The sequence below is a fragment of the Seriola aureovittata genome, chromosome 1 (genome assembly GCF_021018895.1).
Source record: "Seriola aureovittata isolate HTS-2021-v1 ecotype China chromosome 1, ASM2101889v1, whole genome shotgun sequence".
NCBI classification, from domain to species: Eukaryota; Metazoa; Chordata; class Actinopteri; order Carangiformes; family Carangidae; genus Seriola; species Seriola aureovittata.
Window position 1 is genome coordinate 33,508,168 of NC_079364.1, and position 24,205 is coordinate 33,532,372.

The window sequence follows — 24,205 nt, forward strand, 5'->3', positions numbered from 1 at the left end:
AAACAGACTCAGCCTCCATGTATGAGGGGCGAGATAAGATAAATATTATGCTAGGAAAGATTTCCCACCGGATGTGATTGAAGTTTTACTAAGAATCCAGATGAAACCAATTGTCTTCCTCTGATTAAACTGGTGTGAGACGACTGTCAGGCTGTATATGTTTCTGTGGTGTATGTGGGTATATGTTTCACACACAGTGCATCACATTTTTGTAGTATCATCTGAATAATTAACAAACTTAATAGTCAGGAAATTCTGAGAGCAGATTTGATGCCGGCAGAGTCCGTAGTTTGTCAAATCAAAAGGAAGTAGAGGCTTCAAGATAATGTCTCTGGACAAAATACTGTCCCCAGATCAGTAAACTTCCTTACAGCTCACTGTTTAACTTCATTATCATGAATCATAATCATATCATAATGAGCTAGGAAGAAAAGTGAGAATGTGGGGCAGCTGTTGAGAACCATAACTAAATGTAGACTGTAGAATTTTATCAAATCTAAATCCATTACTGAATCATCAACCTCATCCTCACTGAATCCATTTTGATTTGTCTTTCAACATTTCATGTAATTAAAGTTAAAAAATGCTAAAATTCAATTAATTAGTTCAGATTTGAACTGGGAAGGCAGCAACATGAATGTTTTGAGTTGCAGCCTGATTAATGTTCACAGCTAACAGCTATAAAATATTGATTAAACACACCTTATGTAACTTCTGCCTCTAGGGGTCTCTCAATCAAAGCAATAACAATAGACAGTGTTGGGTGACGTCATGAAATACTGTGGGATTGTGGGAGTTGTTTCTCTGATAACTTATGATCACAGAGGTGTCCTCCTCTCCATAACAAACACACCAGAGGATTAAAACCAGTACGCGAATAATTCTGGCAAGAAACCGCAACACTGACACAGGCATGATGTCATTGACAGGCGACCACATGATATGGAGCACTACCATAATTCAAATCATGTATTTGTTGGTTTGCTGGAAAAATTTTAGGTAATGTAAGTGCACAACCCTAAAAATTTCTGACATTTGTCTAGTTGTTTTTAGACATTTTAATGTGGAAGAGTTACAGATTATAACTTTAAATATGTATCTGGACACTATGAAATAAGCCTACACACCTTCACAAGTTCACAAGAAGATTCTGAATTATGGTGAGTCTACAAAGAGCACAAGTCTCCGGGCAGAGATCAGAAATTGCCTCCACAGTTCCGTCAGTGGTTTAATCATGTTGTAGTCACTGAAACATATCTATGGACCTAACAACCAGCTACTATCCTAAACCCAGCTGTGCCCCCTCTCTCCAGCTGTGAGATGTGCTCACAGCTGACTGTTGCACTGCTTTCTTCTCGACAGCAGCAACGTTTCATCTGTGACCACGACTTCCTCGCAATGGACTACAGTCAGCATTTTTATGGCCAGTAGATGGCTTTGTAAGTTGAAGGTAAACATCAGCTGAAACAGCTGATTCTACTTCTTCTGACATTTGAAACAGAAAATCAAATACCAGCCTATATCTTCAGGTTACACATATAATCTAAAGTCATGTAGCAACATTAACAATGAGTAATGAAGAGTAGACTCACCGTGTTGCTGCAGGTTCTGTAGCGGATGTTTTTGCCATCACAGCTTCTGCAAAGGAAAACACACATCAAAAATGCCATCACTATTGTAAACCAACAGGTGACTCACTCACAGGAGACATTGATCATTTAATATTTTTACATGTACACATGTGCCTGTGTGAAATCATGCTGCAGTTTCATGAGGCTGTATGTTCTTTAGTCTTGTGCTGTATGTGATGTCATTTTCCATCTCCATTTCATGTTTCCTACTGTTTCACCCTGAACTTTGTTGAGCTCAGTTTGTTCTGGAGAGGACCGGCAGGTAAATTCCTAAAGTGTGATGTACACACATACACACCTGTAAGGTTAGAGCGCACTAACCTGCAGCACACATTACCCAGCCAACAGCCATCTCAGCACTTCACTGAGCTCCAGCTGGCAGAGCCCAAAATGTCAAGCAAAACTGAACCGACACACACACACACACACACACACACACACACACACACACACTGAACCTGAGCCCTGTGTGTTATGTGCCATTGCAGAACGTTCCTTTCCCTGTGACAGCATGGACACGCTGTTAAACCCGTTCCACCTTGTTAGCAACAATAACAACACCCAATCTGTGTGTGTTTGTGTGTTAACTGCCATAAAGTGCACATTTCTTCGGCTGGCTTACAATAACATGAGACTAAACTGGTAGCAGCTCATTCATGCCAGTGTAAAGCAGGCCTGGTCTAATCTTCCATTCAGGGCAGACAGAGAGCAGAGAGGCTCCAAGCTGAACCAGCTACAGACACAACAGCCAGCCATGGCTCCGCATTAATTAACCAATTAATAGATTTCTCCTGTTGAAATGCATGAACTACTCAACCATGGCTGGACAAACAGTTTGTGTGTGGATGTGGGTCAACTGTGTTTTCAGGGTCTGGAAATGTCTACAGCTATGGCCTATTAGTCTTCCACTAAACCCACAACACTGACATCACAACAGTGTTGGTCTGTATACGGGATACAACTAATGTGCCACGTGCTACAATAAGAGGGGAAAAGAATGACAAGAATCTTGCTCCTTTCATACAACCAACAATCGTGTCAGATGAACTGGACACCACCCATCATGAGTCAGATTACTTCTTTTGAACTGATTTTAAACTGCATGTTATTTAACACTGTTAATCACATTAAAGCAAGATTATATAGAGATGGAATTGTCTGCTGGCATTTGTAAACTAACTTTGGAGTGACCATGTTTTTCACTTTGTCCGACTTTGAGCTATCTGTTGTGCCTGTACTGTGTACTTGTTACTCAGACTTACACCGGGAACACACTGCCTGCATTGCATGGCGATTGACATTGCTAAGCTGCTGCAGAAAATCTTGTGTGTGTTCACTGTGTCTCTGCTGCTGCAGCTCTATCTCTCTAGAGTTTGCAGGTTACTGAAATGTTGGATTTCTCTTCATCATAAATATATTTTCAGATTTATATTTTGATAGAATACCTCACTAAAATGCCAGTTTCCACAGACAGCTGTAAAATAATTAAATATATTTATATTTTTTCATGTCTGTCATTTTCAGATTCAGACTAGACATAGAAACCATAGTGGATGGTGTCAGTTTTATGTAATGTTGCTGGTATAATGTCACTTTGACATCAATAGGTCTTTTCTCCGTCTGTTTCTACTGGGAGATGCTGAATCTCTAGATCACGCAAGGTCCAACTCCAGTCCAACTCCGTCTCACGAGCAGCAGTCTGGCTGTTCACACCAGATCTGCATTTCTCTCCGCCTGTCAACCAACGATTCTGTTCCTCTCCGCATTTTTAAATCGTAGAGCTGATCTTTTAAACAACCTGATGAATTTATATTGGATAACCTCCAGGAGGACTTTTGCAACAGTGACGTTAAAAGGACCATTGTCTTGTGTGATGATCTGCTGGGAGGGGCTTCTCTCCTGCCTCATCTGTCTCGTGCTCTGTGTAGACACATTTATCCACCTATTAACCCTAGAACACGCCGGGTGGTTTTCACCCGAGTAAATAAATGTATGTGATTTTCATTATGCTGCGTTTATCTGAGTGTCATGGGTCTCTGGGAAGCTTCAGCATTGTCTTTGACATCTTTGATGGCATGGGTGTTTTTCTAATCCAAAACACACTTTTTCCTACAGGCACATGTTTGGGTGATTTTCACCCAGCAATAGTGATAGAAGGTAAAGTAGGTTTTAGGTGGATTCTACCCAGGTTCACCTCTGTGCCACTGGCGATTGACCTGCTGGAGAACTGTGGCATGACCCTTGTGGGGACAATAAAAGCAAACAAAAAGGAGATCCCCCAAGTGATGAAAGTTAAAGAAAATCGCACACCAGGCACCACTGCATTTCTCTTCACCAAAGAACTAACCTTGGTGTCCTTCCTCCCTGACAAAGCTTCAAAAAAGTAGGTTGTCCTGCTCATATCATCCATGTACACACAACCAAGCATTGGACCCACTCACAAGCCTGAAGTGATTGAGTTTTACAACAAAACAAAGGGAGGTGACGATACTTTCGACCAGATGTGTGCTCACTATGGCTGTGGAAGAAAGACCAAGAGATGGCCCCTGTTCGTGTTCTATGGCATGATAAACGCTGGTGTGATAAACTCATGGATCAGACACAAGGAGAATGCAATGAAGAGAGATGACAACTACCTGCAGAGAAGGCCTTATATGCATGTAAGGAATAAGGTAAGTAAGCGTGGTCCTGGACTTGCATGTTGTCTTTATTTAGTGCAGTGGTTATGAATAACTATCACAAAGTGGGGATTTCCAAGAGAATTCATATTATGATAAAGTTATTTTAGTCAGCTGGTCATTTTTACCCATTCAAAATATGACATATTTTGTTTCTCTCTCCTGCAGCTATTTGTGTGCCAAGGACACTGAGCCTTCACCAGGGAAGTCCCAATTATCCCAGGAATGGGTGGACCAAAAACCAAGTTTCCATCTTCATTATTTTTTTTTTTAGGAATTTTTTGTTCCCAACTTCCTAATTTTTCAGTAATTTTGGAGCATTTTTATATGGTCCCCTCGTGATGCTTTTCTTTCATTTTGTTAGACATGACACAGTTTAAAATAAAAGAACACTACTCAAATTTGTCATGTATTGTCATGTTTTGATATATTTTGATGACAAGTACTTTTTATTGGGTGTATTATCTCGGGTAAAAATCACCCGGCGTTAGTGATGGTGTTTTGAGTTTGAGCAATAGTGTTCTAGGGTTAATCAAATACCTCTGTTCCAGATCGATCTGTTTGATGTGTTAATTCTATATTTCTAGTACACATGGATTGAGGACATTTCCATTGTGACGACATTTAGCATAAACATTATGTCCCAGTTTACCTCTCAGTAAAACATTGTCAGCCATGTTAACATCATTGTGTAGCAACCATGTACAGTTATATACTCTGTCACCAGTCATGTCCATGAGCACCTTCTAAATCAAACCTGCACTAGAGTTTGCACCATAGATGCCAACACGTTTGTTTACAATGCACTGTCAGTACGTTATCACTGCACTGATACTGCATTGTCATTGCACTGTGACTGCCCTGTCACTGTCTCTGTCACTGTCTCTGTCTCTGTCACTGTCAATGTCCTGTCACTGTCTCTGTCACTGTCTCTGTCACTCTCACTTTCACTGTCAATGTCCTGTCACTGTCTGTCACTGTCTATGTCACCGTCCTGTCACTTTCACAGTCTCTGTCACTGTCTCTGTCACTGTCTCTGTCTCTGTCACTGTCAATGTCCTGTCACTGTCTCTGTCACTGTCTCTGTCACTGTCTCTGTCACTGTCTCTGTCACTGTCTCTGTCACTGTCAATGTCCTGTCACTGTCTCTGTCACTGTCTCCGTCACTGTCTCTGTCACTCTCACTTTCACTGTCAATGTCCTGTCACTGTCTGTCACTGTCTATGTCACCGTCCTGTCACTTTCACAGTCTCTGTCACTGTCCTGTCACTTTCACAGTCTCTGTCACTGTCCTGTCACTTTCACAGTCTCTGTCACTGTCTCTGTCACTGTCTCTGTCACTCTCACTTTCACTGTCAATGTCCTGTCACTGTCAGTCTCTGTCACTTTCAGAGTCTCTGTCTCTGTCACTTTCACAGTCTCTGTCACTGTCTCTGTCACTGTCTCTGTCACTGTCTCTGTCACCATCTCTGTCACTTGAGCTTCTCAGGAGCTTTCAATGATTTAAGCCAACTCTGAGAGGAAGGGCTGTGAAAGTTGTGTGCTCTGGGTTAAAGGGTGCTCTGGGTTCAGTTAATTATTAGATCTAAAAAGTAATAAAAAGGCAAAGTTTTCCAGAACCCCAGAAAGTTACAGAGCAACGTATTAAACCCAAAACATAAAATAGCATGTTTGAAGTGCAGTCTGACAATTAGTAAATGTTGCCCTGAAAGAGCTTTGTAAAAAAGATCAAAGCAACATCTTCTAAGAAAAGCATCATTCACTAGCCCGTGCTGATTCAGCATGGTACCTAGCAACAATTTACCTGTAGACCCTTGTCATCTCTGAATTAAGAGTGGAACAGTTTTGATGATGGTCCTTAGAGGAAATCAATACAAAGTTGTTCTGAGTGATCACCTTTATCACAAGGGGTCACTGAATAGTTTGATGAGTGAAATATATGCTTTGACCTTCACAGTCACCAAATCTCAACCCATGAAAACTGTGAGGACATATCCATATATATATATTTTTTTTTTTAATTTTTGATATATATATATATATATATATATATATATATATATATTATATATATATATATTATACATATTTTTATGTCTTTATGTCAAGATGTTGTTGGCATGAGACGATTAGAAGACGTTGGATTTTGGGCAAACATTAGCCAACCAAATATCAACATCTAACAGTGTTCGTGGCCAGCTGCCTGCGGAGTTGTGAGTCCCCCCCACAATACTTTACTGAGGAGCAACACTAGATCAGTGGAATAACCCCCAAACTCCCTTTTATGTTACAGAAAATATGTAGAATAGGTTTTCAGTGGCTTTAGATAAAACAGAAATAAAAAGTATCATACATAATTTTCAGTCTATTATTTAACTTCACAATAATCTGAGTGAGCTTTGAGGGGAACAACATTGTGACCTGATTATTACAGTCAGTATCTATGATGGAAAATAATCTGGGATGAGCAGAATTCTACAGCCTTAGTTGACATGGTTTTCCAGGGCTCATGAACATCTGTCTCTCAGCAACGGTAACTCTAAACCCTGCATGAGAAAACCTGTCCTCCACAGGAAACATTCAATGAAGCAACACTGGCCCAAACATGATAAATCACAACCATAAAACTACCTCTAGAAAAACCCAGGCCAGTTTGCAGGGTGTATTTACTCCTCTTTTATCTCTTTTACTTCCACTCCTTCCAACTCATAACCACAAAGTGCCAATTAAGAAGCTTTGGTTCTGCTGTGTGCATTACTGTTTCCATGGTTTATATTGTGTGTATGTAGTAGAAAAATTCAAACATATGACTATGTTGCCAAGATTTCAGCAGTGGCATGGGAGAGACAGTGAGGCTGAGCAGAAGTCAGAAATAATGGAGACAAATGTGTTGCCAGAAGGCTCTAAAATGATGCCGCATGGCACAGTCTGAAACAGATTGGCTGTGATGACTTCCTGGACAAGCAACACAGCACAACAAATCACTAAGCAGAGACAAGCTAACAGTGAGAGCACACAGCCTGATGGTGACTTCTAAAAAACAGCTGAGATTTGAAATCCACACATTTGATGCATTTATCAGTGTGAGGAACATACGGAACACACCCAACCAAGACTGACTACCCAGAATCCCACCACACCGGCCCAGAGAGCTGCTCCTTTACTTCCCTCATTGTCATTTCAGTGACGTTGCTGTAATGTCACATCTGAGCAAAGACTTCAGTCAGTACAAAACCATTTACATATGTTTGTTCTTATGTACTGTTTTTATTTTGTCAGTCATTTATGACATGCATGTGTCGATGCTGTGGCTGCCCATGTAATGACCTTTATCAAGTCATAGGACTGGACCTGGACTTGACGTAAAATTTTCAGACTGACAGGTGCAGTGGCTGAGAGAAACCATACCCCTGTGAGAGAGCTACAACAAACCTACAAAGCCTGATCTTCACAGCAGGTCCAGCTTTTCGAGCAGTTTTTAGTTGAATGACATTTGCATTTTAATTGATTGAAGAAAAAGCATGGCATTCGCTCTAGTAACCAGTTACCAACTGTGATGAGAATGCAAACAAAAAGATCCTTAAGGAGAACATCAACAAAAACTCTTGTCCAGTTTCATGGAAGTGGCCTCTGGCCAGTCATAACATATTGGCTATCTCAGTTCAAACTTGTCCACAATCTTCTTCCTGCTCGACACTGAACAGGGCTGCTTCACCGCCTCTCCTGAGCCTCTCAAGCCACTACACATTCCCCGTCTGATGCCCCTGCAGTCCAACCAGCTGATGTTGGACATTTTCCTTGTCAAGAACCAGCAGGGAAGTACTCTCTCAGTGCTGATGTTGCTTCCTCACCACAACACTCACTTACCAGGACACTTCATCCTCAGTCAACAGACAGTGTGGAACAGATCTTTCTCCCTCCTGCCATGAAAATCTGCAGTCATTATCTCCTCTTCCACTTTTTTCCCCTTCCACATTAATAGTTGGGGAATCCATAAATCAGAAACATCTGTTTCTTCAACGCAGCCACACATTGTTTCCCTGGAGCCACAGTCCCCGACACTCTAGACAAGCTCCCAGGGTTCCACTCACCCCCATCCTCCAACGAAAAAAAATTATTTCAATGACATTTTCAGCCTTTTAAGTAGTTGTGGGAAGTCTGTTTTTATTTCCAGTCTTATTCCCTGGTGCAGGTCTCCTAAGCAGAATCCTCAGCCTCCACAACTGCACAGTGCACAAGTTTCACTGACAAATTTGGACCTGTTTTGGAATCATTTCTCCTTCAGAATTTACAGTTTGCTTCAACAGGATAGGTAGCCCAATGCTAGCAGCTAACATGCAGCGTCAGGACAGCATCATACAGTCCTCTCCGCATGGCACTTCATCCCTGAATCTCCATTTCAAATCCCAGAGTTCACTTTACCTGTTCTCAGTAGTATAAAACCCTCTTTCAATAACTGAATGAATGTGTTATCAGAAGGTTCAGTTCCGTCATCTCCAGCCAATCACAGTTGCTCCTCAACCCGAGTCTCACCATGTCTGTTAATGTAGCCCATACATAAATCTGTAGCAAATAAAACCTTGATGTTAAATGATTTTTATTACTACCTACCCTTTGTAACAGAGACCTGGCTTATGTCAGGTGACATCAGTGTCTTCACTGAAGTTCATCCCCCAAACTCTATGTTCAACTCCCCCAGGCTCACTGGTCATGGAGGTGGCATTGCTGTGGCTCTTAAAAAGCATTTGAGCTGTAGCCTTATCTCAGTGGAGAAACCATTCGGGCTTTGAACTGTCATGTCCTCAGTCAGTTGTGATCCCCCTGCTTGCTGTACAGTTATTTATCATCAGCCTAAACCAATTATATTCTTATCTGACTTTATTTAATCTATTGTTCTTAGCTATGATAAAGTCTTATTGGTATTCATGTGGACAACCTCACTGACACTTTGCTTCTGAATTTTTAAACAGCATGTATCACATCCACACATGAACAAGGCCATACTCTTGATTTAGTTTTTACTTATCAACTTTGAAATACTTTGCCTCTGATCACAAAGGTGTCATTTTTGACATTGTCCTCCAAGTAGCTGCTCTTTCCACAAAACAGTCCTCTCACTCCTCAAGTCTCTCACTTCGGGTAAATGAGAGTGTAGAGGAGCAGAACGTAGGTGGATGAAAACAAACCTTCAAGTCCACCTCCTGTAATCAAGAGATTTTTTTGTCCGATTATAACTTATTGATCAAAAAAAGAGAGACTCAAATATTTTACAAACTTCATAAGAGTATTGAAGAAAAGCTCAAGAGTTGAGCTTCACACCGCTGATCGACATCATTAGCCCTGCTACATCAAATGTTTCTTCTGATTGTGACATCCATCCAACAACCTCCAAAGAGGATGAATCCTTAATGTATTTTGTGGTATGAAAAATGTGATGTGAGAGCTCTGACCAGTTTGGTGTTTAAGTCTTTACAAAATAGCGAGCAGCAGCTCTAGTTTGTATTTTCCTTTTCATGATCAGGTTTCTGCTAAAAAACATTTCCATCTCTTTCACAGATGCTGTCAAATTGTGTCTTGTTAGATGGTAAATATGTCTTACCCTCCGTTGAGGCAGCGTCGCAGAGAGTAAGAGGCTCCCCCCCCGCAGGTTCGAGAGCAGTCACTCCAGGGGCCCCAGGCGTCCCACCCGATGTCCTTGTCTTCATCTGAGCGGGTCATTCTGGAGGCCTACAGAAGGACAAACGCCAACAGAGAGGACACTTCAGTCAGGTTACATATTCACAGGTGCAACACCAGCCACACTGACATGTCTCACATGTTTCTTTCAAGAGAATTACTGTACTGACCAAGACAAGAGTGAGTGAATAGAGTGAAAACAAAGCCACAAAATACAAGGGTTTATGGTCGTAAGACAGAGCTTGTTGGATATCTCTCATTTGTTTAAAGGACCAGTTTAAACACTTGCACAACATGTAACGGATGCTGGTAGGACCCAGTTGCAGCACCACACATCATAGGTATGATTGGTAATGACTTTTAATTATGAACCAGCAGAGAGAACACACACAGGTGGGTATTGGGGGTAGAGGAATGGGTCCGGGACTGGAGAGCCGTGGGTCAGGTGAGTGGAGCGAGGTGACTGAGCTCTCACACACAGGGGAAAGTTTGTGGACCCGAAGGCTGGGGCTGGCGGTGCCGTGCATTAGGGAGCAAGCTGGAGACGTCGTCGAGGAAGCAGGAGGATCAGAACCAGGTGAGCAATCAGCGGGGCAGACGAACCAGGAAGAAGCAGGCGGTTAATCAAAGCCAGACAAAGGATCAGGAAACCAGCAGGGAAGCACTGACGTTGCGACGTCAGAGCTGGAGAACGCCAAACAGCCACAGGGACAAGCAGACGGGAACCAGGAAGTGCACAGGCAGAACTCGTGGTCGGGGACAGGAGGCTGAGGCATTTACTGGGGCAGAGACGAGGCAGGATGGTCAGGGATGAGCAGAGTTGATAACGGGAAGTCAGTTCAGAGCTGAACGTTGGAAAGTCTTGCATGATACTAGAACAATCGGGCAAGATGCAAGTGAACCGGGGATGCATATATACTGGCTTGTGTGGCAGAGTGGAGAGTGAGACAGAGGCAGGGTGAGTGGAAAAACACAGAGGCATAAAAGGCTGTGACACAGCTAGGTAGATATATGCACAGTGACCCCTGACCTTTCCTCTCATGGCACCAGCAGGTTGACATAGTCTTGACAGTCATAGGATGGACTGCTGAGAGCTGCTGTGGTCCCGTGTGCCGAGCACCATCATCAGGTCAAATTTTACTTTGTCCAATACTTCAGATTATGACTAGCAGTGTCGGGCTTAACACATCACTAAGTAAAATGTTCAGTGACAAATGAGAAAACAACTACAAATAATGATAGTAATGCTCTGCCACAAGGAGGATCAGGTTTCACTGTCTCACCAGGAGTTAGATCAGAGGGTTGATATTAGTTTAATCTCTGTACAGACAGTGGACATGTTGTGTCAGAGGTCTGTTGAGGTTAACAAGTCCTCCGAGTTAAACAAATTAATAATTAAAAATAATTGTCTTAATTAAAGAAAGATCATTGTGGTCTGGGTTAGAGAATGAGCCCGGTTGTGGTTGACTGAACAAACAGCAATCTACTGTGTTAAAGTTTGATGACTGATGTCCAACCCAACCTCCTCTGTCTGTGGATGTTGTCACTCTTAATAACATTGCCCATCTTCCTCCGCTGCTTCTGTCAGACAAGAGCTAGAATTACTACAGACACCAAAGGCTTATCAATAGTTCTTCTGATTCTGATGTAACAGTTTAATATGGACTGAACTCAGAATACAGAACCCTTCCTACAATTTTATTGACATCAGATCAGATCAATTGCTCACTTCAAGAAGATCACTACATACACACCTGTGACCACATCAGTCGACCACTCTGGACCAGACTGAAATATCCTGACAAACATTCATGTTCCCCATAAGATGAGTCCCACTGATTTTTTCGATGCTCTCAGTTTTCATTTAGTGTTACTAGTAGGTCAGTTATTACCAGTGAAACATCTTTTTGAACAGGTTTTGATGGAGTCAGCATTGATGAAAGTCTCCACGGTTCACACTGAAACACAATGTTAGTCATAGCATAGTGGAGCACTTACTCCAAAAAATATTGACAAGCTCCTGTTTCTACAGAAGACATTCAGTCAGTAAATTACACTTTCATTTTGTAATCCTCATACAGATAAAGGACTGTTTACAAATTATTATTATAACTTTTTGAATAAAAAAGCTGCTACCCACACATATCTCTGTTTTTTCCCCTCTGTTAGTCAGGCAGTGACCTTCGTCTAAACTATGTTTGTGCAAAGGAAATATGTTTCATATTGCAAAATGCAGAGATTTAAACAGGACTGAATAGTTTGCCATAAGAGCTTGAAAACAATTTCCCCATTTCTGTTTATTTAATTGAGAATTTAATTTGAATTTAATTATGAGATTCCCAAATATTCCGACCCTGATTGGAAGTCGGGGCCAGACAGCACAACACTGTAAAAAGTCTCTAAAGAATATATATATTATAATACATCCACTGAGTAGCTACTTCTTCTGGGTGGATTGGACACAACAGTGACTCGGTATCAGAAAGTGAGGGGGACTGGGGCTTCTTGGTTAACATGTTAACTTCAGTAGATGAAAAAAAGTGATAGAAATAGACGCAAAACAATAGTTAATATTTTTTTCGGCTTTGGAAACAGGTCTCGGTGAGGAATGGAATGAAGTTTGATGCTAAACTCACAACGTTTCTTTCTCCGACTGGTAAGTAAACAGCTGTTAATGCTAATGTTTGCTATGTAGCAAAAGTAAAACTTACAAATATCTCCCTTAAGGTTAAAGAAAGATTATGGTGATGACAAATAAACTATTGTTAAGGTTTGGTGGAGGTTAGCAAATGGTTGTGGCTATGTTTAAAGTTCCTCCACACATGTTTTAAACTATAAAAAATGCTCTGCTATGATTCATAATTTGTTTAACATGGTTTTCACACATAAAAAGTGAAAAAATTGGACAACTGGGTCTGAAACTCATCTCCTCTCACTTCCTGGTTGTGAAATCTGGATCAGGCCTTGAGCCCCGCCCACCACCTGCTGTCTCCAGGTGGACAGGTGAAAGAGCAGAGAGCATCAAGATGGTTAGAGGAGGAAACATCAGAGAGACTCAGCAACATGTTTGAGCCTCAGTCAGACCCAGACTCAGAGGCTGAGACCAGAACCAGAGACTAGCAGACGGATCTGAACACTTAGCGTAGTTAGCATCTTTTATTTGTTTATATTGTTTGTTAGCTTGTAACTGACAGTGGCTGACACAGTGGTTGCGCTAATGCTAACTTTCTCTCTCTTTACTGACAAGGTTTCGGGTATATTTAGCCCCGTTGACAGGATTGGTTCCTTAGGTTTGTCACGTGTGAAACCCTGGCTGTCTGAATCTGTTTTTATGAGACTGTCATTGGTTCACTGCAGTTCAAGGTGGAAACACTCAGTCATGGTGCTGATGATTATGTTTCTCATCATATGTCTGTATTAGCTAAAAACATCATATGGATGTTAACAAGGTTAAAAATGTTGATCAGGCCCACTAATTTCTGATTTTGTATCAAGATCGGAAGAGGACAGTGACTCAGTGACTTTGAAAGAGAGTTAATTGTTGGGGCACGGAGCAGGAGCTTCAGTCACAAAGATGCTTAACTGGCTGGTGTTTCTATAGCAACAATGACTAAAGTGACATCTGCATTTAGATCTACGGGAAAGACATCAATAAACAGGGTTGGACATTTGTGCATTAGTGTGATATATGATAAAAACAGTAGAGAAGCTCTTCCTCAGGTGAGAATGTCAATGCAGGATGTCATCAGATGGTGTTAGCAACAGCAGTCCATCCACAGTTACATAGAGAGGGACATTATAGTAGAGCTGTAATGATAATCCCTCATTGTTAAGAGAATCCATAACTGAGAGTTCAGTGGTGTAAAAACCAGAGGTGGTCTACAGTGGAAAACAGCATGTTCACCATGTTCTCCACAAATGGGCGAGAGCCTGAATGCTTGACCTCTACAGTGCGGGGATCCAGTGGCTCTGTTATGCTGTTGGGGGCATTTTGCTGCCATGGTTTGGCTCCCCTAGTCTCCTTGGAGGGAAGAGTCACTGCAGATCAAAAAACATTTCCATGCTGATGGAGTGGATGCCAGTGTCTCCATTCACAGGTCACAAGGAGTCACTGAACAGTTTGATGAGATATGATGAATTATGTAAATCATATGCTGTGACCTTCACAGTCACCAGATCTCAAGATTTTGGACCCATATCTTTAGACAGCGCTCAGAGTACCATCATCAAAACTGATGAGGGAATATTTTTATGAAGAATGGTGTACTTTGATAACTGGATGTGGTGTAATTCCCGTCCTGTGTGTGTATCCAGATTAAAGTGCAAAGGAAATACTTAAAAAAATGTGGTGATGAGTTTGTATAAAAATCCCAAAAAGAGGATCCACCACACAGATGAATCAGATCTGCTTGTACTGAACTGCAGATTATATTATTTTAGTTTCAAATTCATATGACTATTCAGTAATAGTTTTTTCTTTAGTGCTCAAAGAAACAAAAACATTCAGATGAACTGATGCAAAACTTATTACTAAGAGACTGAATCAAAATGACATGTTTTTGCCTCTAAACTCAAAGCTTAACCATGTCACTTGTATCTTGCTAGAAACAAAACAGAATAAATCAAAATTGCAAGGCAAGACCTTTACCTGAATGAAGTCAGCAGTCTTGCATAATACAGTCTATACTCAGATTAAGCTAAAGAAGAAATACTAATAATATAAGAAATACTGTTTTTTCAGTAGAGTCATTTCTGCTACTTCTGTTCAGCTGCAGTTTGCTGCAGTGTTGTTCCAGTGAATGCATTCTCCAGAGAGTGAAAGAGTCCAGCAGTGAGGTGCAGGTCTCACTCTGCTGAATAACAACCTGCTGAAACAGTAAAGAGAGCCACCACTTCACCCTCTGTGGCCACTGGGCTGCTGCATTATCTCACAGTCAGTAATCTGTTTTAGACAAGTCACCCCACCAAGTTGCGACAGCCTCCACACATCTCACCCAGACCTCTCTCATATCTTATCTGCTGTGTTAAAAGCTCAGATGAAAGAGAGGCAGTGATGGAGGGACAGGCTTTGATAGAGAGTGGGAAGGATGGAAAGAGAAAGGGTTTTCCTGGCTGTATGTCACCAAAAATAGGAAAATTGGCTTCCTCTGGGTCAGTGATGTCACCCTAGACCCTGTGGTGCCAGAGAAAAAAGGAATCTCATACTGGTGTGTGTGTGTGTGTGTGTGTGTGTGTGTGTGAGCGGGTGTGTGAGTGGGTGTGTGTTTAAGAGGAAAATTGAAGCACAATGAAGTCTTTATGGAAAATAGGTCTGAGAACCAAAGAACTGAGCCTTTAAAAGTGCTTTTAAATTGTGCCCTTCAACCTGTGTCATTGGACAAAGAGTCAAAATGCATATTTATACAATTCAGAAAAGTTTTTCCTGTAGAAGGGGGAGTGCAGGCCCTCACCAAAACAGTTCTTGCCGTGTCAGTGAAACTCAGAGCACAGGAACAAACTCTAATTCCTCTGACAATGTTGTTTATGCCTGGTCAACCAGAATTAACATTTCTGACATGCCTCCATGGGTTTCATTTCACCCTGCCTCCCATGTCCGGATCACTGGCTGACCTTGGATCTGGCAGAGCGAAACACTTTGCAGTCTTCAACCTTGTTCTGTTGTACCCACACAGACTGGATCGATCTGTGTGTCTTGGACTGTTGCACTGCGGTGGAACTTTTCTCTGCCTGCTGCATCTAAAGAGACAGACTGGTCTGCTACAGAGGAATTAGACATGTTAGCACTCTGCTAATAGGATAAAACCACCTTTTGTTGTCGGGCTCAGCCAGCGAACAGCCATCACAGACCTCCAACACTAATAACATCGGCATGAGGAGAATCTGTCCAGCCATGGATTTTTTGGCCTGGATGACCGGCCGGCCTATTGTGTGAGCTCTGCATAGTTCAGTATCAGCAATCTGTGTCTACTGACAACCCAGATGACCTGGACACGTATAGTAGATTAATCAGTTTAAATATAATATATTTTGTGAGTGACTTATTTTTCCTCTAAAACAATTTAAATGAAAGAATGAAAGTCTTCTGTTGAGCTGGACATATAAACCTGTGGAGCAAAGGATCACAAGCAATAAAAGTTGGGAGCAAGTGAGAAGCCTACATTTTCCTTTGTGATTGCCTGAACAGTATAAGAGACGACGACGTGATCAGTCTTCAGTATAATTAAAAATGACGACTACAAAACAGATCCATATGCTTTCTGGTCTTCCACTATGGTTAAGTTTTTGTTAGATTTAGGAACAAAAACTGTTTGGTAATGGCTGGAGAAGATGAAGGTTTGAGTTAAAAATGTTGCTTCATTAGAGTTACATTAAAGTATCAAAGCACTCAGCCAAAGTACACACAGCCTGTATTCAGAGACTGAGCCTTAAAACCAGTCGTAAAAATTTCTGGAACTTTGCGATGTCACAACAAAGCAGTCACCGCCCTCAGCAAGCTCCACCCATCTGGACCCACCATCCTACCTTGCAGGATTTCTTTTCTCTGAGTGTTTTTACCTGAAATCTGCTATATTTTTATTGGATCAATCAGAAAACAGTCAGCCAATCAGAAGAGAGATTCAGAGCCTCCTCTCTTCTGATTGGCTCACCAACCTGTTGTTACTAGAGCTCCAGGAGTTCCAGAGAGAAGCCTGAGAGAGGAGATATAAAACTACATTGAGATGGTTTTTGGTTCCTAAAACCACAAATATATCTTCTTATGGATCGACACTTCCAATAGAACACAGGAGAAGAGGAAATTATGGAGCTTTAAGAACATTCGTCACTATCAGCAGACAAACTGTTTGATTAAGTAAAGATTCTGGACTGGTAGAAAAAGAGAACAAATATTGTTCTCCTGTTTTAAAGTCATATCCTATACAACATTTTCAATAAAGATATTAATTGTCACCCAGCAGTCATGTGGCCCTGATCTGCCCTCTAACACATTTTTAATCCTCCAGGTACAAACCTAATGACTCCAAATTGTTCTTTTTCATGGCTAATATTAAATCTATCAATCATTAGGAAATAATTCCTTAGCCATGTATTTACAACTCAGAAAACTTTATGAAGATTCTTTATTAGTAAGTGATAACATTTACTTTTGTGTCTTTGACAGAATCACAGTCTCAAAAACAATTTACTGAGAAAAGAATAGAAGAAATGTTTTAAGAAGATCCTTCAGCAAGTTGGGTGCTGATACCACTGCCAACACTGTGCTTGTCACGTCATAAAACAATACACACTGTTTGAATAAAAATAAAGTGAAAGTGGGTTTGGACAAGTTGTTGACAAAGCTCTGAATTAAGCAGCTGAAGTACTTCTTCATTTTATTGCTTATAGGTTAGCCTCTTTTGGGTCAACCCATCATTCATTTGAACATTCATTCAGTTATCCCCTTAATGTATTCATTCATAGATTCACTAAACCATTAATCCCAAATTGCAGTATAGATTTTGTTGTTCTTGACACATGTACAAGTGTAAATTCTATTAGGTTGTTTCACACTTGATATTCTGTGGAGTGTCAGAGCTGGTAAACAGACTTGCATCACTTTGATTGTGGGAGTGAAAATAGCCCTCAGCATTAATCTCAGCCTGTGTACTGATATGGGACTGTGTCTGATGGGATTAAGAACTGCCCAGCTCCTTATACTGTATGTATGAGACTGTTAATGCGGGATACAATCTACTACTCATGAAGTTGCTTTAATGTATTCTCAAGTGGCTTACTTTACTGTAGGTGTGGGCATTCTGTACCTATGGATTTAATTTTTATCCATATTGTTAGTGCAAACTACGCTAAAGCCCAAGTAAGAAAAGATTATTTTCCCAGTGCCCTTGGCAGGGATCCTCAATTCAACTTTGTCTGCTGGAAAGTTTATATGAAAGTAATCCGCATTAGTGTTCACTGGCAACATTAAATTCCAGTTAAGGAATCAGGAAGAGGTCCATATGGTACAAAGCAAACGGAGCATGTGGAGGCTGGGGCTGTGGATGGGCAATAACAGGATTTGCCTTCAACACCATTTCAGTCCCATCTCATACTTGTAGTCAGTTGAAATTTTAAAGGAGCATACTATGGTGTTAAAACAGTCTCAAAACCATTCACAAACAAATGCCTACTTACATAACTGGTAAAAAGTGATTTGTAATCTGTGAATCTGTATCTCTGATTTAAAACTCATACATCAACATTTGTGCGTCAACTTTGAATTAATCAATGGAAATACATTTGCGAATCTCCATTTATTCATGTGGATCCTTGTAAGATTGTTCCACTTCGCTGTTTTGTGTCACACAAAACTCACAAATGCAGGAGTAAAAGTGCTTTCCACTAGATGGTGGTATTTCAACAATTATGGGTGCCAAATGCTGTTATAGTTAACAGAAGAAGAAGAAGCCTCCATATAGAGTGCCACAAAGATTAGATTGTATTTTTGTAGACCAACCCTGAAGTTATCATCACCCGTGCTCGAAGTGGGCCTGTACGAACCAGTTTGTTATTTCACTCTTTAGCATACCATTACTTTTTCTTGCATACTTCTCACAAGCTTCCAGTACTCTCTTTAATCTCTCCATTTCAGGTTCTGGGTGATTCATGTTGACTAGGGGTGGGCGGATCAATCCCAAAATATCTATAAAATTACGTCTTGTTTTTGAAGATGAATTCTAGTGTTAATAGGATCCATACCAGTTTCAGTTCCTCTCTTCTATGTTGGACTCCTTTCAGAGTAAAAATGGTGTTCCATTGTCGTGACACAAAAAAGAGCACACACTCTTTGTCACTGCTGTTGTCATGTCGTGTGCATTCAAACATGAACCAATTGGCACCGCAGCCATGACATTCCAACGCATGAAAGCAACAATGTAGCTCATCCACAGTTCACATGATAGAGCGCATACCATTTCATTTAAGTCCTAACTGCAGCAGCCTGCATTCGAATCCAGTCTGTGCCATTTTCTGCATTTGATCCTTTCTTTCACTCTCTCTTTCCTGTCTCTGTCTCATTGTCCCTATCACATTAGGAAAAGGCAAAATTGCCCTAAAATAACTTTAAAAAGGAATGCAGTGATGCCTGTATGGAAAAGGCAAAATTGCCCTAAAATAACTTTAAAAAGGAATGCATTGATGCCTGTATGGAAAAGGCAAAATTGCCCTAAAATAACTTTAAAAAGGAATGCAGTGATGCCTGTATGAAACAATAGTATTGTCATCCATTTATCACGTTTTTACAAAGTGCTGCATGAATGAATGAAGCCGTTTTTTGTTCTGCTATACTTGTTGCATACATGCTTCAGTTGGGAATCAAACCCAGGTCTCATACTGTAGGTGGCAGGTATACATTCTACCATCCTTGAAATGATTGCAGACCTTTGTCAAATCATTCAGTGGTCATTAAAATGTATTAATGATGCATATACCTTACAAATCATGACACTACTCTCCCCTATGAAAACACATAAGCTGCATTTAATTATAAAAAAGTAATGGCCCTCCCCCTATTACATATGGAAAAGAAATGTTGTGGTATCGCTCATCCCTAGTATTAACCCTATATAAACTGTAGTACCCAGAGGGCACTATATGACTCACATGTTCACCTTTCAACAAATCAAGTTAATCCTAGCAGAGTCCATCTGTGCTTATTTAAAGTCTTCTGATGCTAGTTCAATTAACCAAAGTGTGTCCACAGGGCTCATGGAGTGCCAAGAGACTATCACATGCCTCCTCTGAGAGATGTGGAGTAACTCCATTGCAGATCTGAAGCCTGATGAGTTCTATTACTGCACACACACACACACACACACACACACACACACACACACACACACACACACACACACACACACACACACACATACACACACAGAGCAGTAAACACATACATAATATACAGTATCAAATTAGTACTTCAGCAAATGGTTCCTTTGAGGTTATACATTTAGGTTGTGAACACCAGTGATATCTTAGTGTCTTTTATTCACTGTAGAAATTTAGAATTTAATAATGTTTTGCTTATATCGACCGATGCACAGGTGGGTACCGCCACTTTTTTTCCCCACTTCAAGCACTGATCATCTCCCTAGTTCCCTCAACAAAAAGCTCAATGGGAGTTTTCCATTGGCTTTTGGATTATTAGAGAAAATAAACAACAGTTGATCCGGACAGGTTTAGTTCAGCAGGATCATCTTCACTAATGAACACCACCATGTTTGAAGCCTAAATACAATCAACAGAAGTAAAGAGCTGATGTTAGGCTAGAAACCAACTACACCACAGTCACATGACTTCAACACCACGGTCACACGACTTAAACATCACCACCATTAAACTTCAGCTTGTAGTTTGATTTATCTCTGACCTCTTCTACAAAAGCTTTCCCACTGACAGAGTTAGGACAGTTTGTATAAACACAACAACGCTGTAAAGGTGGAGTGGTGAGTAGATTGGTTTTCATGTTCAACATGATAATGTTTAACGTCCCCGACAACCTCTGAAGTCTCATTAAACGTGTGTAGACTCACACTTAACAGACATGAAAGCTTAAAGAAATCAAGACTGTGGTATTTACTGACCTATTTTATGTTGTAGAATAAAACGTGAAAATGTCTTGAGCTTGTGTTAACTACAGACCTTATTTCAGTCATCTAACCAAAAACCCCATTCAAAAAACCAGAGCCATCAGGAAGAGGGAACAGGAAGTGCAACAATCCTAACTCATTTTTAGATTTTAGATTTTCTAGACCAGGCAAGACATGCCTGTAAACAAAGCATGGACTTGTGATACATCCATGAAACAAATGTTTTCTGGATAAAAAGCACTATGACTTTCACATTTGTCAACCAATTTCAATGAATTGTTGAAATTTGAGTTATAATACGATATATCACAATGCAATTAAGCTGCCAGTATGCTTCTTCAGAAGTGCCTGTTCTATGGTTGAATAGCTTCACAAACCCCAGCCCCACCTTACTGACCTCGGATTAGGAGGTCCGACAATTTCTGACAATTCACACCAAATCCCTCCCCGAAGAGAGAGAGTATGAAAATGTTCTCAGTCAGTGGTAATAATTTAGATTCCAGGAGTGATTAATTTTGATTCTGTCAAGTCCAGTCTTCAAGTCTTCATATTTGTGACTCAGGTCCTCACCTCTGGAACTGGCTGACAAGTAAAAGAACAATTTCAGATTGAAATGTCACTTTAAGGAATACAGTTTAAATACAGTTACAAGAATGAAGAACATTTTTCCTTTTCTGTAATGTGGATATAAAACAAGGATCTGTTGGACTCCTTTGACCTGTTAAGTCTTTCTCACTGTCTTATTCATATGGCTGGCAGGTTGGACTCTGGACTCATTATAAACGATTAAGCTCATTCCCTGGCTGATTGCAGCAGAGCCCTCACACTACGAGATCTGGCCTCATAATGCCATGACAACTGTAAAAACCTGTAGCAGCCCTGATCAACAATACACTGTGGCCTTCAGAAACAACACTCAGCCCTCATGATTAGCAGAGCTGTGTTTACTGAGCCAGCCAATATGGTCAGCGGTGCACATGTTCCCTCACCAGACTTCTCAGTGGACTTGTCAATGACATCATGTATAGCAACAGGACAAATAACAAAAACCTATAAACGCTGTATTGAATCAAAGTGATGGAAGTGTCAGATGGTTACTTAATGCTGACCAAGAAGTGAAGAATCCCCTCCATCTCTCTCCTCAGCTCTGACTCTGTTGCTGTTTCTGTTTATAACACTTGATTTCTGGGGATGTGGATATTGATACTCATTTTACAGTTTTACTGAGGATGATGGAGTCATGAAATCATCAAAACCATTCTATGTAAGTACAAACTCATGAGCCAAAACTTATTACCACCCCTGCCTAAAATGCTGTTGGTCTTCCATGTGCCTCCATGGCAGCTCCAGCACACCGAAACATTAACATCAGATCCCTCAGGTCCAATAAGTTGTGAGGTGGAGCCACTGCGGATCACACATGCCCCAACACCTTGTTGGTGGTTCATGTCCATCTTTGGACCACTGTTGATAGGTTAGACAGTTAGAGACACCAGCACAGAACCTCTTTCCACTAAAGAGGTCCAGGTCCTCTCCACTAAAAGAAATAAACAACTTGTGACTCCCTGCACTCTGGGGGCTACTTCCTGGACCTACTTTTCGGCATTACTTCCCCTCTAGAGTATCTCAAGAGTATCTTGAGGGGAAGCAATGCTGGCTGCCTTAGGCCTTCTAGTTCTAATTTTTTTAGCTCAGTTATACTGTGACAACACTGACAGTCCAATACTCTACAGTACCTTGCCCAAAGATGCTACATTTATATTTTCATGACAAACACAAGGATCTGTGTTTGAGGAGTTTCATGCATTTCACTTCTCTTCCAAATGATAGTTAAGTTAACAACCAAATTATAATATGCTGTAGCCTAGCCATGGCACATACTAACAGTCTTAATGTAGAAACAAATTAGAGTAGTAAGTAGAAACATATTTTTCAAATTAGAGATGATCTCATTTAGGAGAAAAACAGTGTAATCTTAATTTCATGAATCCAGAAAGCTTTCACTCAGTACTCTCCTTGACATGTGAGAAAAATGATTTCACCTCTTTTTAGTGACACTGACAGACAGGTGGGTTCAATTACAATGTGCTGCAAGGTCAATCTTTTACAGAGCTGGGGCAAAGTTGCAGTGTCAGTGGCAGATTAATTCTGCTGAGGTCTCTGCCTATGAGTCCCCTCACTGAGGAAGAATTGACCGTTGCTGCTTTAGATAATAAGACTGACATTAGGCTTGAGTTGGACTTTACTGTTTTGTTTGCTCCTCATGACATGTTAAAGCTATTTAACAGAGAAGAATAAATAACATGTCCATATTTTGATGCTCAGAGGTAGCAAAGTAATGGTCTGCTTGGAGCTGGATTAGTGTGCTGCATCACTTTATGACCACCAGTGGGGTCCCCACTACAGTATATACAACTACAAAATTCCAGGGAAATTTTGAGTGCCACGGGGGCTACTGCCGGGATGAGTACATGATTTATTTCCAGTGTTCAAAAGTCACCCTGATCATATTCTGGTTTTGAGAAATGTATTGATATAAAAGACTCTGATATAAAACAATGTCACATCCCTCCATCATGTATTATGTGGGAAATATCTCATATTCTGTGTTGTTTTTTTTAATAAAACAAGAGGCAACATGTCTTCAAACGGGCATTTAAAGGGTTACAATCCTGAAAACTAATAAACATTTGATAGGTTTGAGCAGAACTGAAGTGGTTTAAGAGATGTATGCAAAAAAAGCAGAAAAAAATATTGATATATGATGATTTTATAGCATTTTCTTTGTGTGTCCTTTTTCAGAGGAACCCCCCTGTAACAGTAACTGACATTAGATTTTAAAAATTTGTCAAAAAAGACACTTTCTTGCAGAAATCCATACCTTCAGCTGTAACACAGCCAAAATGATCAGCAAATCAAAAAAGAAAAGTGAAGAAAATGTCCAAAAAAGGACAGAGGGACCCCTGAGGGTTAATAAATCCCATGAACCGCTATTTAAATTACCACTATTATGTTTTTTTCTGTGCTAAATTTAACATTACTGGGGAGGAGAGCAACGCGACTAGAAGTGACAGCGAGAGAGGGCTAGTAGCTTCTCCTCTCCTCTGTCTCAGCGGAGACCGTCACAACTTCATTCACTCATTTAACAAAACAAAAAAAAAAGCAACGAAGGAAGCAGTAAATGGACTTACATATTTAAGACCTAACTAAATGTAATTTAAGACCTAACATGCGGCTAATGTAAAGCTAGCGGAGCTTGGAGAGTTGGTTATCTGGTTGCTAGGCGCACGCACGCACACAGGTCAGGAGCTGCCGTTGCCATGGCAATGTGAAAATCTGGCCAGAATTTGGCTTCTACATGGCTTCAAAACAACTGCAAATTATGAGAAAACCGTTACTTCTTTTCAAAAACCGAAAAGACCGTGACAGACACTGAAGCCAGAAGTTTCTACAGTCTCTGTTTTATTCAGATATTCCTTAAAATGAGTGCGTAAGCTCAGTGCGAAGACAGAGTGAGATTCTTCTGAAAAAAAAAAGACGATTACATTAGGTGTCAATGAGAGTGAGACAGGTATTGCTGCCGGACTCGGCACCC

At 40.7% G+C, this 24,205-nt stretch overlaps 1 protein-coding gene across 1 annotated transcript in view; it reads right to left on the minus strand.

Moving 5' to 3' along the window:
• adamtsl3 (ADAMTS-like 3) overlaps window positions 1-24,205 on the minus strand; it is a 189,594-nt gene that overhangs the window by 65,057 nt on the left and 100,332 nt on the right. Inside the window, exons 4-5 of the mRNA XM_056381340.1 lie at window positions 9,909-10,036; window positions 1,593-1,638 (exon numbers count right to left, since the gene is read on the minus strand). Of these exons, the coding sequence (XP_056237315.1) occupies window positions 1,593-1,638; window positions 9,909-10,036 (174 nt within the window). The remainder of the gene's footprint in view (window positions 1-1,592; window positions 1,639-9,908; window positions 10,037-24,205) is intronic.